An 18068-nucleotide genomic window follows, 5' to 3' on the forward strand; every position below is an offset into this window, starting at 1 on the left:
GTGAATGGGCAGCTGGCTCGAGCGCTGCTGGACGTACGAATGAGGCTTGACGGGAGAATCCAGTGAAAGTACGCATACAGCCCTTCCGTCCTGGGATGCTGCCAGCTGTTCTGCTCTGTGAGGCAGAGCTTTCAGGAGCGGGGCTGACAGCCTACATGGTCTGGGGAATCCTGCCTCATCATCTTAGACCCTACTATGCACCCCAAGGGAGCTTCCTTCCAACCAAAGTTACGTGCTTCCGCTGTAACTCTGTTGTGGCTTTCTATCTCCCTGCAGCAAAAATCTCTCCCTATGCCGAGCACTGTCCTGAACAGCTGAAGTTCTGGAGCAAGACTGCTTGGGTTGGAACCCTGGCTCTCTGCCTAGGCAGCATGACCATGGCCAAGGTACTTAACTTCCCTATGCCTTGGTTTCCTCCCCTGGGGAGAATAACTGTCTGCCTTATAAGGTTGTCATGAGGATTAGCCAAGAGCATACTCAAAAAGTCGTTAGAGAGGATCAGATGTGAAGTTAATGGTCAGTGAGTTATCAGCTAGTGTAACTGGCCGTGCCACAAGCCCCAGGAGACCGGGGAACATGGCTTGTGCATCCCATCTGTCTCTAGCATAGTGCCTGCCACACAGCAAGCCGTTCAACCAAAAAATGACCGCTGGTGAATGAATGACCAGGTCCACTGCCTAAATTCATGCCTATGCTCCTGCAAGCCTTGTTCCCTGAGCTCTGAGGTTTGGAGCACAGGAGCTACTCTCCAGCACTCTGGACAGGGACAGAAGACTGGCTGGCTGCCTAGCGGAGCGTGCAAGTGTTTTGTTTTAAACAAACGTCAAATAACTCTTTTCTTGCTGTTCGCCTGTGTGCCACGAACAGAATGCCAAGAGCATCTCGGGTAATTGGAGGTTTCAAGTAACCAAGGCTTTACCACCGTGTCTGGCACAGAGAATCCTATTCCATTTGGGCAGAGACCAAGTGTGTGAGAGGTCTTTTGCTCAGAGCTCCACTTGCTCGTTCCCTGTGGGCAGACGCGTGAGCAGGGGTTGCAAACAGGAGCTCCCCCCATCACATCTGGGGGCCTTGTCTAACTTGCACTAATTGCTGCTGAAGCCTGTTTACTCCCAGCCTGTCCCACCTCCTGGCTCCACGGGCGGCCAGCACTCCCTGCGCTGTGTGATGATTATCTCCCCAAGCTGTTCGCCAGCTCGAGGGATGCCTGCACCACCGCTCGCTGCCCACGGGCACAGCCTGGTACTGTCACGCTGGACAAGGGCATTCTGGGAGACAGCATGAGTCTGCGGTGGCGCTCAGGCAAGCTGCCACCTTGAGGGCAAGTCATTCTCCTCCATGACCTCTGACAGTGCTTGGAGGGGAGGGGACAGGGTAAGGCTCCGACTGCTCTCAGCTAGCTATGCTCAAGAGAAGTCCGAACCCAGTGCTCAGGGAGGGGACTGGCTACATTTTCCCCCAGACAGGTTTGGAGCCCTAGATCCAGGCTCAGGAGAAAAGGGTCCTGCCAGCCTTAAAGCCTGCACACAGTGGTCATTCCCTCTTCTCAGCTACTACATGCCTGTCTCAAATCCCTTCCTGCCCGGAAGCAAGAGTGGGACCAGAAATGGCACAGCAGCCTGCTTCAGGGTGTGTGTGTGTGTGTGTGTGTGTGTGTCTGGTAGGGTAGGCGAGGTGGGTTCCTGGGGACCTGGGTAAGTGCCGCAATTCTCAGAATCCTCTGCAAGGACAACTTTGGCAAACCTTTCTTGGCCAGCTGAGCCCTGCCCTGGCTGCTGTGGCCCACTAATTAGCCTCTATCCAACCTTCTAGCAATATCCCCTGCCCCCTCTGTCCTGGTCCCTGGGTAAGTGCAGGAGGCCCAGCAGGCTGGAGGGCAAGGAGTAGGGGAGGAGGCTGAGCAGGCAGCACGCAGCCAGGACTCCAGGCTGGCTGAATGGCAGGACAAGCAGCTGGTGGGAAGTGACCACGGTGGACCCTGACACCAGCTCCAAAGGGTGGAACCATCCTCCCCACTGTGCAGCAGGGATGAAACAGAGCCGTGCAGAGGGGAGGGGACGTGTTCATGCCAATGATGTAAGTGGGGCTTTGGACTTCTGCTACGAAACTCTGAGAGGCCAAAGGAGAGGAGGGACGATGGGAGCACGGTCAGGGTTGAGCGGAGTCCAATTCAGAGGCTCTTTACCTTGGAGGGGGCCCCAGCCCACCAGGAGAGGGGCAGAAGGAGGTGAAGAGGAGTCTGCCCTGACTTCTGCTTTTGTTATCACCATGGGGTGATATCACCCTTCTCTCCGGAGCGAAGACAGGCAGGCAGGCCTGGGGAAACTCTAAGAAGCCTTCCCTGCTTGTGGTTCAAGCTGCGTCTTGGGCCCAGGGGGAGTTCGGAGGGCAGCCGGCACTGACAGATCAAGCACCTGCCCTGGAAAGCTGAGAGCCAAGCCCCCCACTTATGCCACTGCCTGGTCTGCCGGCAGGCAGCGCCTGGTGTCCGGACGCATTTGCTTTGGCCGAGATTCCCCACTTGCCGCCTCCTCATCGTATTGAGCGCCGGTGGGCCTGCAGGGTGGGCGGCACGCCTGACCTCTCAAAGCCCTTGTGGCCTTGGCACAGTCTCTCCCTGGCCTGGCAGTTCCGATCAACCAGGACCGTGGCCTGGCGAAACCCCAAGTGGTACCAGGTGGAAAATGGAGGCGCTCACAAGATACAACCTGCTGATTTCACGAGTTACTTTGGCAGCTCTGGGCAACTCATCCCTATTCAGATTAGACCAGCCCCCGCCCCCAACAGAGCCTGGCAGCTTCATGGGGGAGGAGGCCGGGAGGCCAACTTCTCAGCTTTGACCTGTCTCAGGGGCTGACAGGCCCTTCAGGTCCACAGGAAGTACGTTTGCTGACCAGCCTCTTGCAAACCACCAGCTAATGAGGCCTTGCGGTGTGCCCTCTCCCAAGGCGAGCTTTCTCTACAGCTCCGGCCCTCTTTTCAGGGCTGAGTGAGGCCAGTGGGGGACAGCCATCCCTCTGCAACCTGCCAACTTGTTTACGGGTGCCTACCAGCCACGTGGCATCCGGCACCTGTTTCTTCACACAGCGACCCACCCCCCCCCCCCCATCAAACGAAGACTGGACAGGCTCTGGAACACCAAAGACACATGGGCGGGGATGACCAAACACCTGGCTTAAAATCCCAACTCCACCACGTCCTTGTGCAGGCTGCGTCCCCTCTGTGAGCCTCTCTTCTCAGCTGTCAAGTGGTGATAACACCTCCTTTCCAGAAGACAGGCTTGAGCAAATTAAACGAGGTAAATTACAGAGGAGCTGTGCTAGGCGTGCTAGCTATGAGGTTATGAGAAGTTTGTCTACTTTTGTCTCTTTAGATCACTTCTGCTCTTCCAGGGTTTTCTCTGCTTAAAGAACATTTTCGGGGGGCGGGGGGCAAGGGCGCCTGGGTGGCTCAGCTGGTTAAGGGTCCGACTTTGGCTCTGGTCATGATCTCATGGTTTGTGGGTTCAAGCCCCGCGTTGGGTTCTGTGTTGACAGCTCAGAGCCTGGAGCCTGCTTCAGTTTCCGTGTCTCCCCCTCTCTCTATCCCTCCCCGGCTCGTGCGCTCTCTTTTTCTCTCTCAAAACTAAATAAACGTTAAAAAATAAAAAAAATAAAAACATTTTCTGGGGGCGCCTGGGTGGCTCAGTCGGTTGAGTGTCAGACTCTTGGTTTTAGTTCAGGCCAAGTGTCAGGCTCTGTGCTGATAGCACGGAGCCTGCTTGGGATTTTGTCTCCCTCCCTCTGTCCCTCCCCTGCTCATTCTCTCTCTCCCAAAATAAATAAATACACTTAAAAAAAAATTTTTTTTCTGGGTTCTAGGGGAAGAACTAGTGAGACTTCCCTCTCTTCCCACTAGAGGGACAGGGGGCCGTGCGGTAGAGAAGGACCAGTCCCACTGGGTCCCCTCCTCCAGGAAGTCCTCCTATGCCCACCTCCACGCCCACCACTCCCTCAGCGTTTCCACCCCACCCCCACACAGCAACCGGAGCCTGCAGAACCGCTCACAGCTGGGCAGCCTGCTAGAGCCCCCCAGGTGAAACAAAGTTGTGTTCCCTCTGCCCCTGTGACATTGACCAGTTTATTCTGTGCAACAGGGTGAGCCTGGAACAGCTGTGTGAACATCAAGGGAGGGCGATCCTGAGGTCTTGGCGGCATCTGTGCCCCCAGCCTAGGAGGACAGCAGACGCTGCGTTCTGGAGGACTTCTCTTGATGAAGGCCAGAGTGCAGCTGTGGCTCTCTGGAAGGATCTGTCTGCCCTGCCTGTCAGAGAAGGGGGAGGATGTTATGATACAGGGCCCAGGACCCCTGTGACACACCGGGCCACAGCAGGGGTGCTGGTGACCCCTTAGGTCAGGCGTGCTCCCTCCAAATCCCCACGGCGCCCCCACTCCCATCCTTGTACTGCAGGACGAGCGTCCTGTACTTGTGGAAACCTTACGTCTGAGGGCTGGCGCATGGCCCTGATAAACTACAACAAGAGACTGAAGTCCAGAGGTGGGGGGCAGGGGCACAGATTCTCAATGAACACGCTGCTGCCCCGGCCTAGGTCACTTGTTAGAAGTGGAGACCCCTGGCCCGTCCACAGAAACTGTGATTCAGTAGGTCTGACAGCGGACCTGGGAGCCTTCCTCTTTCGCCAACACTCCAGGGGGGTTCAGATGTGGGGTCTGTGGCGTGCGCCCTGTGGGATTCTGTGAGGCTTGGAGAGCCAATCGTGCTTGGGGGGACTGGGGGGCCCAACAGCACAGAGAGCGGCCCTGAGATGGCACCTGGTGCTTTAGGGAATGGCCCTGGACCAGCCTGCGTTGTGCACAGAAACCACTTGGGGACCTTGCTCAGGTGCAGATTCTGACCCCGGAGGAGCGAGGTGGAGCCCGAGGGTCTGCGCTTCTAACGAGCTCCCAGGTGATGCCCCCACTTCGGGTCAGTAGATGACATTTTGCGAAGCCGGAGCCTTGAGCAGGGGTTCTCAAAATTCAGCACACATCCCTATCGCCTGTGGGTGGGGGCCGGTGAACACAAATTGCCCCCTCCCCTCCCCATTTCTGATTGAGGAGGTCTGGGGCTGGAGGCTGTGCATTTCTAACAGGTTCTCGGGTGCTGCCCAGAGACCCCACTCTGAGAACTACTGGCTTCGATGGTAAGAAGTGAAACAGCCTGAGGGGAGGATGAAGCAGATGAGGCCCAAAGCTGCTCTGCGTGATACAGACACTTGGCTTTTGCCTCCATAGTGTTACTGCCCTGTTAAATTCTTAGCAGGAGCTTGTCTTCCTCTGATCTCCGGCTCTCTCTGGAACGCTGGGAAAAACCCCAGTGAACTGAGGGTTATGGAAAATTGATTCCAGCTTAACTGAAAAAGCCCCCTGCTTAGCAAATTGAAGTCTCCTAACTACTTGATTTTGTCCGCACCCCCACATGTTCCAGGAGTACAACCAACTGCCGTGCGGGAGCAGGTTCTCCTGTGGCCTTTTTGTGGTTCCTGCCTCCACCTTCGAGTCACGGGTGGCAGCTGCCAGGGTGAGGGAGCTGGTTCCCGGGTTTTCACAGGAGGAGTGATCCGTCCCATCCTCATGTCACCGCCCACGGTGACTAAGCGTCTCCACCTCCTCTGAAACCCTCCCCGGCCTCTCCTGGGAGCCCCACCTTCCAAGGACACGTGGCCGGCCACCCTCTGCCCGGATCCTCCCCCTGGCACGCTCGGCATCCTGACCGTGACTTCTCTCTGGTGTGGTGGTTTACCACCTGCCTGCACTCACACCTCCCTCACGGCCTGTAAGCGGCCTGAGGTCATGGCCTGCACCTCATTCATCTTGGCAGCTTTTATTTCTTCTCCAGAGACCACTTTGCCCCAGGGAGTCTTGTCTATAAAAACTTAGAAGCGCCCATCCGCCACTTTCTGGTTTGGAAAATAGAGGGGCCATCCCGTATCCCAGAAACCTGTTAACTCATTGCTGTCTGAATAAATACTCTGAGCTACAAATCCTCTTCTTCCTCTCGGGAGCACCTAGAGAAAACAACTATGTCCTGGTAGGCTTGTCTCCAGGACCCAGGCAGCCACCCATTGGACGGGGGCATCTGCTGCTGTGTGTGTGCCTGGCAGCCAGCGGGGAGGGTCGAGGCCCCTTGATCTGCATGACCTCACGTTCCCCTGAACCTGGCCCAGACCTGCAGCCTCGGGGTGGGGGGTGGCCAGGCAGAGAAAATGGTAAGACATGAGGAGGGACTTTCAGACTGAGAGTGCAGGCCAGTAGGGTGGTGAGGGGGGATGGGTGGGGATAAACAGGTGGCCCTGAACCCGTCATCTACCTGACTCCGTACTTGGGTGGTGAGCTCGTCTCCTCAGCCAAGCTTCCCTGCCTGTCCTCACTCCAGCCCCACTAGTGAGCAGGAGGATGCAGACGGTGGTGACCGTGATGGACAGAGACATGGGTGGAGAAGAGCGAAGGGAGGGCTGTATTGTGTGAGCTGCGGGGGACAAGTAGCTAGGCTGGCTGAGGACAGAGCCCAGATCTCTGCAGGACAACTCAAGGGAGTGGCTTCCGGCATTTCCTCATCATGACCCACGGTGAGAAATACATTTTTACATCACAACCCAGTACACGTGTCTGTGTGTGTACGTGAAACTGAAATAGAATAGAAGTCACAAAGCAGCATTACCATGCTACAGGTGACGCACCCCATCACGCTCTGGCCTCAACCTTCGGATCTGATCTGCTTCAGGGCTCGTTAGTGGGTCACAGCCGGCAACTCGAAACAATCTGCCCTGCCGTGCCTCGGGAATTCCAGAGGGCCTTTGGGGCTTAGGAATTCCTGCCTAGTTCAGTGCTCTCAACCACCCAAGCACCTGCTGAATGGCAGACACGTTGCTCGATGCTGGGTGGGGATGGGGAGCAGGGCAGCTCCGAGAGGAGGGTATGGAGACATCATACACACAGACCAGACGACTCTCAGTACAGCGGGCGGCAACGGGGCCACCAGTGCTACCCAGATACACGACCTGAGCGCACTCAGCTCCAGCTGGGCACCAAGGAGCAGCACCGTGACCTGCTGGCAGCTGGCATCAGAAAGCAGACACGAGTATCCCTGTCCTTCCTAGCCCATCCCTTCCCCCTCTGCGAACTGCAGCCCTCTCTCCTCTCCCCCGGTTCTGGCCCAGAGTGGAGGAATATCGGGCAGCGGCGTTATCCAGAAAGCAGGGGATGAAAGGAGTCGACCTCGACCCCTCCCAGGGTGCCGCAAGCCTCCAGGTCTTCCAAGGGCCAGGCTGGAGGTATCCTCAGGGGCAGCCCCTTCACACCGAGTCTCCTTGTGCTGCACTGGGGGCTTGCTTCAGAGCTGCCTGCTCTCTGCTTGCTGAACTAAAGCCTAAAGGCAACTCACGCATCTCAAATTTATTTCTCAGGGAAAAACAGTTTCTAACACCCTCTGTGGGCCCTGAAGGGGAAAAGTCTGTCACTCTTAAGGCATCCTAAGCTCCTACTACAATTATCCCAATGAGATCCTGCAGACGAGCTACAGCTGGCAAAAAGTACAAAGCCATTTCCGTAATGAAGGACTGTGTAGCCCTCACCTTCCTCACTGATTAAAGCCCTCCTCCATCCCGCCGCGCTCTGAAGACTGTGGCCTGGCCCTCCCGCTGTTTTGGGGAGTTAGAAGCAATCTAAGTAACTAGGATAGATCAGAGAGAGAAAAAAGGAAGCGAGGAGACTCCAGCAAGGGAACAGCAGTTGCCTCCATGTGCCCCTTCTCTCCATCTGGGGGGCATGTGGGAGAACCCCCGAGGCCTCCCGCAGTGGAGCAGGCCGTGGCCCAGTCGAGCACCTCTGGGAGCTGTTGCGCACTTGGGGGAAAGCAGGGGCCTCTGCCGAACAGGGGCAGTCCCCAGCATGTCCATATTCCCCGGGCCTGGACCCAGGCTGGGCAGCAGGATGCTCTGTACAGGTGGAACTGGCTGGGAAATAGCCCAGGGGTTGATGTCTCTTTCCCTTGGCCAGATATACCACATACCCCTGGCCCTGAAGGCTAGGGGAGATCTCTTAGACCTGCGTTTCTCCATCTATCAAATAAGCCTTGAGCCTGTGCATGAGCATTCTTGGAAAACTGGAAGGAGCTCCCACATGTAGTTATTACTGTCACTTTACAAACAGGAAGAGATATCAATACAGGAGAATGAGTCAAAACAGCCGATCTTTGTTTCGGGAACGGTCGCTGCTGAGGGATCTGGGTGGCCTGGTGGGAGGGGAAGGAGTGGGGGATCTGTACCACCCTGGACTGCTCACTTCATACTACAGCCAGACAGAGGCCCCCACACCCTGCTCCCCTGCTGAGGGCAAAGCTACCTTCTGGAGTGGGGGTGGAGGGAGAACCTCCGTTTAAAAGCTGGGAAGAAGCTGAGGCACAGAGAGGTGACGGGAGTCTTCCAAGGCTGCGGTCAGGAAGGGGGGAAGCCAATGGCCAGGGCCTGTCCTGGCCTGCCTGCCTGCAGCTATGAACCCAGTTCTGGTCTCCGCATCAGCTCGTAGGAGCCCCTCTTTGGTAACTGCTCCATTCAGTAAGTGGCAGAAGGAAACAGAGGCATTAGGAATGGCCTCGAAGAACAGGAGGCAGGGGAGGAAAGGCCCAGTGAGGAAAGCCTGCTCAGAAGGAAGGGCTTAGGGCGAGACCACAGTCAGTCACGCCAGCGCAGGAGGGAGAGCACTTCTGGGCACGTTCCTTCCACCTAAAGACAGCACAAGGGCTTTAGGGACTGGGGAGCCACCTCGGGGCCAAAGGCACTCAGGGATCCTGGTCTTGGGAGGGAAAAGTCCAAACCAGAGCGCATCCCCAGGGCCTTCCCAGGGACCAGACAAGGAACCCCATCCTAGACACGGAGCCAAGTCTTGGATACTCGACCTGGCACTTCTGGAGTCTCACTGTGCAACCTGATGGGCTCTCATGACTTCTCTGAGCCTCAGTTTACTCATCTGTAAAAGAACGGATTCTAAACCTCAGAGGTTACCTGGTCCTGACCCCCCACCCCGGCCAGGGTCCTGCAGGCAGCATCCCCAACAGAGGGGATACTCAGCACGTGCGGGAGGCAGGCGCTCTCCATCCAGCTCCAAACCACTAGAAAGCTCTTGCTTTTAGTCAAATGGCATAATGGCTGTGAAAGCAATTACAAAAGTAAAAGCAGAACCAGAGGGGGTTATTACTGACACTGCCAACATCAGACGTGACATGAGAGGGCCCGAGAAACGGGGCTGAAGAGGGGCTTCTGAGGGAGCCAAGGCAGCCAGACGAGGGAGCCGAGGAGGAGGGCAGAGGGGCCCTGGTGAGCAGCTGGAGAGGACGCCCGGGGGAGCTGCCCACAAGGAGGAAAGGACCACCCGCTGGGCCTGCTGTGTGCAGAAGGCACTCTGAACCCAGAGCGGAGACCCTCGGGTTCCCTGGGGGGAGTGTAGGCGTGCAACGTTAGGCACAGAGGCCCTGCTCTGAACACATTTGCCTGGCGGCCCCTGCTCACTACCAGTGAAGAGCTCACTGTGGAGTCCAGGGAGGGAGATGGGGAACTTAGGTGGAAGGAGATGTATATAAGGTTCAAGCCGGAGGGCCTGGGAGGCAGCCCAGACCAGCAGACGGAGATGCGAGAGAGAGCTCGTAGACCGGGGTGGCCCGCTGGTTCAGGGCAGGCTGTGAGGAAGCCCAGGCCTTCTACCTGCCAGGTGTGCAACCCAGCCCCAGCAGGTGGCAGGGCCTCAAAATGGTTCCCTTCCCGGGCTCAGTGCCCCGGGCTCAGGTGTCTCAGACCGGAAGGCTCACCCTGGCCTTTATGTCTGTGCAAGTCTGACCCCGGAGCCCCATGTCTGTGCCCCGTGACCCCGTGAGCCCCTGAGGAAAGGGAGGGCAGAGGGAGGAACTGCAGACAGTGGGAGGCGCGGGGCCCACACGGCCGGGGCCGCTCACCCACGATGTCGTTCTCCTCCAGGTTGATGGTCTCTAGAGCTGGCAGGGTAGTGAGCTGCTCGGGGAAGTCACGGAACTGGTTCCGGGAGAGGTCGATGGCCTTGAGGTGCTGCAGGGTACTGACCTCGTTGGGGAGCCGGTGCAGGAAGTTCCCTTCCAGGTGGAGCTCTGCCATGTGAGGAAGGAAGAGAAGGACGGGTGAATGGGGGCAGATGACAGGGACAGCGGCACCTGGGCCAGGAAAGCAGAGAGGCAACCCCAGCCATGGAGGCAGACCCCTCAAGGGGCTTGCCGCATGTGTGCACAGGAGGAGGGCCCGCCCCACCATGCCAGCTGGGCTCCCCGCTTTGGGCTCTAGAATGGAAGGCTCTCCCAACCAAAGCGTGGCTTAGACAAAGCGTCAGGACGGGCTGGCTCCTCACTTCCTCAGATAAGGCCTCAGCTCTAGGCGTCGAGAGGACAGGTCCCTGGACTCCCCACACCCACAGCCCAGCTGAGGGACACCACTTTCTATCACCCTCCCTGCTCAAGGAGCAGCCAGGGGCAGCCAGGGTCTTTCTATGTCACGTGACCCCACTCCCCTATTCAGCCCCAACTGGCCAGATGAGCGTGGGTTCCCACCCGACAGCGGCTGCTCCGAGAGCCAGCCAGTGACCCATGCAGGAACCCGGGAAGAAGGCGAGCTGGGCCTATGGGAGTCCCTCCCTTGGGGATCTGGCCAGGGCTGGCCATGGCAGAAGCCGAAGCTGAAATGTGTTCTACAGAGAGAAGCCTTGGGAGGTCCTGGGGGGCCCTGAGCAAGGATAGGCACGAGGGGCAGAAACCAAGCGTCAACGGGGAGGTAGCATAACGCAGGGCTTAAGAGTGGGGGGGATCGGGGGTCCCCACTGCCTGGTTCAAACCTTGCCTGAGAGCTGTTCACTCAGTTATCTAACCACATTAGGTCTCAGTTTGCTCATGTGCAGGAAGGGACTAAGAATAGTAAGTGCCTCACAGCGTTGTTGGAGGGTTGAATCCGGGAGCATGGGTAAAGCACCTGGCATGGTGGCCACCACAAAGTTCGCATTCACGTGCCCTGCTATTACCATCACAGCACAGGGCTGTGTGAAGACCAGGCATACGCCAGCACATGGCTGGCACATGTAGGTGCTCAATTAACATTAGGGAAGGACCTAAGGGAGCAGCGGAAGCCGGCTGGCGGCTGGAGTGTGGGGGAGACAGAGAAGCAGAACTGCCGTGAGCCCAAGGTAAAGAGGCTGGGCCAGCGGAGGCCTTGGTTTCCGGGGCTTTCCCAGCCCCTGTCCACACGTGACCTTGGGTGAGCCCCTCCTCTGCTACATGACTCAGGTGAACCCTGTCATCTTGTCTCACCTAGAGGAAACCGATGCCCAGAAATGCCAAGTGACCTGAGGAATGACCTCAGCTCTTCTTCCCAGGGCCAGCTTCGTGGGTCTGTGACCAGTGCAATCGCATGGGGTCCTAGGTTCAGGAGGGTCCCACACCGGAGATTGGACTACCTTCCAAGTCCTAATAAATTTATCCCGGAATCTGTGTCTTACAAAGAGCCAGAGTCATGGGGTGTCAGGTCATGCCTGGTCCTCTCAGCAGCCTGCTCTTCCGCCTCCGGTGCCCCAAGGCAGGCTGGTCTTCCCCTCTTCACCCCTGCTCTGCAACTGCGTGAGCTCTCTGTCCCCGGCAGGGGCCTGGGCACAAGGAACATCAGCTGGGCACGTGTGCCCACGGCATCTCGGCTGGAGCACGGTGCCAGCTGTCCCCCACACTCCCTGCCCCCTGGCTGGCATCACCAAAGTATGTCCAGTGGGTGGCAGCTGGAGGATGAGTCTAGGCAGGAGGGAGCCTCTCACCCACCCCGACCCAGGTTCGAACACATCCTGAGGCTGAGGTTTAAAGATCCTTGAGCTGCCTGGCTGCAGCTCCCTACATCCTGTCCCTGGCCAGGACAAAGCGTGGAGGTCCAGCGTGCTGTGGGGGCTGTCAGGCCTGAAGGTTCATGTGCACGTGCCCTGCATCATGGGGGCAGGGACACCCTAGACGCTGACGAGAGGCTGCACTTCCTGCCTTCCTCCGGACAACCCTCCTGAGTCTGGCTTGAATTCGTCCTCCTGGCCCACAAAAGGCCCCCTCTAGAAACGAGTCACAAAATATGAATTGTGTAATCTTATTACACACAAGTTAAATGCTCTGATACGCACATCTAAAACTGGCCTTGTACTGCATAAAGATGAATGATAAGGGGCGCCTGCGTGGCTCAGTCGGTTAAGCGACCGACTTTGGCTCAGGTCATGATCTCACGGCTGGGGAGTTCAAGCCCTGCGTCGGGCTCTGCGCTGACAGCTCAGAGCCTGCAGCCTGCTTCGGATTCTGTGTCTCCGTCTCTCTCTGGCCCTGCCCAGCTCGTGCTCTGTCTCGGTCTCTCTCTCTCTCTCAAAAATAAATGAACATAAATAAAAAGATGGTTAAAATCCACGCTAACAATTTAGAGTTTTGACTGCTCTTTAATTAGAAGGACATTAAATAGCAAATAACAAGTACCACGACACCCTGAGAGAGACCTCGGAAAAAAGAAAAAGCTTATGTTCCTTTAATGGTTCCTTTAATGGCACTGCTTTCTGAACGAGGATCCTGCATTTTCATTTTGCACTGGGCCCCACCAGGCTGGCCCTGCTCCTCCCTCCGTGCTCCACGCTCCTCCCTCTGACCCTCCAGGATGGAGCCCTGAGCTGTGGGGGATGAGCTGCCCTCAGGTGCCAACGCCCCCTCCCAAGGTTTGGCAGTGAGAGCAGAGCCCGGGCCCATGGGCTCTCTGCACCCACGCCACCCGCAGGCCCCTGCTCTGCCACGCTGGGCCTCAGGCCGGCAAGAACTGTATCTGGTTCATCTTGTTCCCTACATCCAGCCCTCTGAGGGGCACCCTGTGGTCGCTCAGAAAATACTTGATGCACAATGACTCTTCCCACCCCTCACCCAGGGAGCAAACAGATAATGCAGGGGGCCTGGCTGGCCTGCCTCTCATTTTCCCACCTCCAGAGAACCACTGCTTGCCCCCCACAAACTCAGCACCCCCCTAGCGGCCAGGCTGTTAGATAGCCACACCTTAAACCAGAAAATGTCCCTATTCAGATCACAGTTATAAGGCCGCTGTGTTGGAAGAGAGGCGGGAAAGCGTCCAGTCCAGTGCTTCCCGGGCTTGCCTCTGCCGGCCACGTCGAGCATGCTGCTTTGCACTTGTAGTCTTCTCTTTCCAGAATGTTCTTGACCAGTATATTCGCAGTGCTTGTGCACCATTTCATGTGTGTCCTTGCTCAAATGTCACCCTGTCTAAAGCAGGGTCCTCTCCCCCTGCAGTGTTTACCTCCACAGCAACCATCATCACCTAACTCTGCTGACCTATTTGTACACTGGCCACCTGTCCACAAGAATGGGAGCCGCACGACAGCGGGGCTTTGCTCTGCCGTAGAGAAGTGTCCACAGCACGGCGCCCGGTACATGCTGAGTACTCAGTATCTGACCAGTGCACGAATGAATAAATAAACGAATCTGAGTATCAGCCTCACGATTCTGCCAAACTTCCGTTCCACTTATACATTGTTTTTTCTCAAACTGAGTTGTTCTTTGTTATTACATAAAAATGGAAAAAAAAAAAACTTATTACTTTCCAGAAGAACAGTGTTATTCACTTCTCCCTGGAGGCTGTTGTCAAATGAGGGATCTGGGCCCCAGGCGCACTTACACTGGCGGAGGGGTGCGTGGGGAGAGCATCCCAGGCAGGGGGGGTGGCTGCCTCATGAAGTGTCTCCGAAGCCACCTGCCTGCAACGGACATTTGTTCTCAGACGAGAACTGGCCCAGTTTTCCCGGCTGTTCAGTTCCTGTTGGGCGTGTTTCCCTAAGCCCCCCTTTTCTAAGAACGTGCCTGCTACACTCTGGGCAGTCTGGCTGCCAGCGCACCCCCATATCCCCCACTCACAGTCCAAGTGCGGGTGGGGCCTGCAGTGGGCCACTCAGGGAGCCGGTCTGGCCTCCACGGGGCCGCTGCTGGCGACGAAGAGGGCAGTTTTGAGGGCACTGCTCCATTTGCCGAGCTCGCTGGCAGGTGCCAGTCGGTGTTATGCATGGGGAGGTGGCCGACGTTCTCAACTGTCCCCAGGTTTGTTTCATTGCCATGGCAGGGAATGCCAACTCTGGGAAGGCTTCCTCACACCCGGGCACTGGACCCTGCCTTGCTGGAACCGCCGCATTCCTCTGGCAGACCTCACTGCCTGGGCCACACAGGTGAGATCGGGGTACAGCCCCGCCCCCTCCCGTGGCGAAGTGGCCATACGGCACGGGGGTGTGACAAAGCCAGGCTCTGGGGCCTGGTGTTTGTGGGTTCGGAGTTGGACTCCGCCCCTTCCAGACTATGTGACCTTGGGCAAATTGTTTATCTATCTCTGCCTCAGTCTCTTCGTCTGTAGGATGAGGACAGTACCAGACTCTTCTACAGGGCTGCTGTGAATTTAGTGAGTGAAGGCACGAAAAAGGCTCTGAACAGTGCTAGGCACACAGCAAGTGCTATGTAAGTATGTGAGACAGACGGGTAGGCAGACAGCTAGGCACACCATGCCGGGTACCTGGTGAATGCAGTAATCCAATCAGTAATGAGTTGCCTCCTAAGCTCGTATTCCTAACTGCCCAAACGTGGGCTTGGAAGAGAAGAGAACGCTCTTCGCCTGAAGCTATAGTGAACACAAGACCATCCTCTCCTGCTTCAGGCAGCCTCTCAGGGTCCCGAGGCCTCTGGGGAGCAGGTGTCTGGAGCACCGACCAGTGGGGAGCTGACAAGTACAGTCCCAGCATCACAGCCGCACAGCACACGAGCCTTCAGGGGACCCACCACCTGCTGGCCCTGTCCCTTTACACCCCAGGGCCAGACCCCACAGCGGGGGGGAAGGGGGGGCAACCGGGACAACTGCTGCGGCGGGTGGGAAAGAGAATCTTCCCCTTCTTGGCTTTGTAATCCTGAGTCTTTGACATGTTCAGAACTGCTATTTAAAAAAAGCCTTTTATCAAACCCTGCGGGGCGTGAGTCTAACGACAGCCCCAAGATGGCTGGGTACCGCGGGAAGCATCCATCGCTACAGACAGCTTCCGAGAGCCTTGCAGGAGCCTGCCTCCCTGTGCAGCCTGCACAGTCAGGGCCCGTGGGTGGGGTGCTCCCTGGGGGTCTCAGCGGCCTCACCTGGCACCCCACCCCCACAGCCTGCTCCCACTGCAGGGACCCCGAGGGAGCATCCCTGACTAGCAGAAGCCTCACTTGCCGGCTGTCTCTGCTGCTCAGCATGAAAACACCCTGCCATCAGTCAGTTGGGTATGGTAGAGATGGGCCATCTAGTCTGGGAAGGTGAGCTGCATGAAGGCTCCGCCCAATGCCCCCAACACAAAAACTGAGGGGTACGGCCGGTCTAGGAAGCCCTCAGCCGTCGTTCACCCCTTTTCAAGGTAGCAACGTGGACATCATTACTGAGGCTAGTTTAGGGGCCACGACATCCTTGAACGGAGGTATCCAGAATGACCAGAGGGGCTTTCTTTCCTGCACCTCAGACAGGTTTGCTTCGTAGGCTGGTGGGTACCTGCTGCTTACGTCCAGGTTTGAGGAGATCATGCTGAGGATGGCAAGTAGGTATGTGTGTGGCCCGGCTCCAGTGTCTCATCGATACAGCCCAGGCCGAAGAGGCAATGCTCCTCTGCGGTGGGTAACCAGGTACTGCTGGGCCAGGGAGAGAAGGAAGGGGCCAGAGGAACCCAGCAAACGGGGAAGCAGGCAGAGCCGGCTGAGGTGCAAGAACCCCAGGCAGGCAGGCGGGTGGTGGTGGCGTGGTCCACCAAAGAGGACACGGAAGGTGTTAGAACAAGCGTTAAAGTTGAACTCCAAGGAAAAAGACAAGTGAGTTACCAAACCAGGACCCAAGGCCAGGCCAGAGGCCCCTCGAGGGCCAGGACCCGTGAGGTGCATCCTCGTATCCTGTGTGCCCAGCACAAGGCCTGACACAGAGAGGGCACTAGGGAAAGACTTGACAAGAAACAAAGGAACTGCCGCAGGCTGATTAGGCCAGAAACTCTTCAAATGCTTCCCGCTGCTCCCAGCCTAGCACAGGGCTAACCCCGCAGCACGGTGTGCATGAATGTGAGCAGTCAGGTGTAATTTGACAGGAGTGAGTGTTGCCCTTTTCCAGAACAACCAAACAGAGGCAAAATGGAAAGTTACGAGGGTCAAAGAGCTTAGGAAGAAGAGCCCTCCGTTCAGAGTGGTTCTTGAGCAAACCTTTCCGGAGGCAGGAATGCCTTGTTGGGCTTGTACTTTTTAATTAACCATGCTGGGTGATGAAGCAGTCCTGGCCTTCTGATACCTGGGGCATCAAAATGTAGGGACTTGACATTTTGTAAAGCTTGGACGAATGAGCCTTTCATGGATCTGTCACGGTCTGAGCCTCTCCCATCTGAGCCATCATTCTCTCCATTCAACACTGCTTATAAAGTCTTCTGCCTACCCTTTTGGAGGCAGCCCATGATGTTTTTGGAGCTAGATCCAGTATCAGATTTTAGCTGCCCCACTTACTAGCTGTGTGATGGTGGGCATATCACCAAACCTCTCTGAGTCGCTTCATCTCAAAAAAAATGAGATGATAAAACTTAACCTCTGTGTTGCCAGGAACACTGAAGGAGGGGAAATGTGTATAGCACTTGGCATGTGGTGGGTGTTCAATAAACACTAACTCTGTCCTTTCCTAAGGTGAAGGAAAGAGAAAGGACATAAATCATTTTATAGAAGCGTGGCGGCCTGCCCACGGTGCCTGGGAACTGGAGCGAGCAGAGGTTTGATTAGGGGCAGGTCTTTGCATCTACTGGACCTGGAAGTTCTGTTCAGCAGTTCTGGGCTCCGCCTCGGGCAGAGGGGGTTCCTGTCCTGCTCCTCCCCCAGCCCTAAGAGGAGTGGCTGTGATCTCACAAAAGCCTCTGGGTGATGTTCACACTAACAGCACGCAAGGGAAGGGGGTAGGCAGAGCTCTTGACTCACAGCTGGAGCAAGATAAAGAGATGCAGAGAAAAGCTACTGAATAGCAAGAAAGAGACCCGGCGGGACGCACTGAGCAGTGGTGAAAATGACATCAGTCTGATGAAAAGCTTCCCCCACCTGGTGGTGGAGAAGCCCCGGGCTGATGCTGGTACGTCTCCCCAGCAGAGTGGCTCTCGTTGCTCTTCCGTCCTGAAGCTTCACACGGAAGTGTCTTCAGCCTTCCTCAGATTCCGCTCCCCCGCGGCCCCACCTAGCCTTGCCCCAACCTTGGTGTCTGGATGCCCCCCACCCTGCCATTCCCTGAGGAAAGGGGACAGTCGTGGGATCTCCCCGTTCCCTTATCTGTGAATGTCCCGGACACAGGGGGCATCTGTGCACAGACCCTGTATGTGCTACTGTGGAGCTACACGCTGGAGGAAAGTCACGGCCCAGTCCTCAATCGCTACTGAAGGTGGCAGGAAGCCTAGCCCTGGGTGGTGCCGACAGCTTTCGCAGAAACCAGACGCTGTGCCAACTGTAACTCCAATTCTTGTTCCAGCCACTGAGATTTGGGATTATTTGTTCCTCATGCGAGACTGGCCTACCTTGACCGGTACGGCTGGTTTACCTTGAAATGTATTTTCTGCTTACAAAGGCAGTGCATGCTCACCGTAGAAATACAGACATCACAAAAATATGGAACACAGAAAAATGAAAATTGTACGTGTTTCCACCCCTAGGGAGTACCAGAGTCGTTTGGTATTCAATCTCCCATATTTTTCTGTGTACGTACTAACAGATGGATGGACAGATGGGTAGACTAATGGATGGACCAGCATTGTTTAAAAAAACAGAAAGGCAGGGGCGCCTGGGTGGCCCAGTCGGTTTAGCGTCTCTCTATAGCTCAGGTCATCATTTCACGAGTTCAATCCCTGCATCAGGTTCTGTGCCGACAAGCTCAGAGCCTGGAGCCTGCTTCGGATTCTGTCTCCCTCTCTCTCTGCCCCTCCCCTGCTCATGCTCTCTCAAAA

At 56.6% G+C, this 18068-nt stretch overlaps 1 protein-coding gene across 1 annotated transcript in view; it reads right to left on the minus strand.

Moving 5' to 3' along the window:
- Positions 1–18068, minus strand: part of LRRC20 (leucine rich repeat containing 20) — a 42736-nt gene that overhangs the window by 12576 nt on the left and 12092 nt on the right. Inside the window, exon 2 of the mRNA XM_047072883.1 lies at positions 9985–10152. Within this exon, the coding sequence (XP_046928839.1) occupies positions 9985–10152 (168 nt within the window). The remainder of the gene's footprint in view (positions 1–9984; positions 10153–18068) is intronic.

This window comes from Lynx rufus, unplaced genomic scaffold (assembly GCF_022079265.1).
Source record: "Lynx rufus isolate CCGP_SWC_20201006 ecotype Redwood Valley unplaced genomic scaffold, mLynRuf1.p SCAF_11, whole genome shotgun sequence".
Classification (NCBI taxonomy): domain Eukaryota; kingdom Metazoa; phylum Chordata; class Mammalia; order Carnivora; family Felidae; genus Lynx; species Lynx rufus.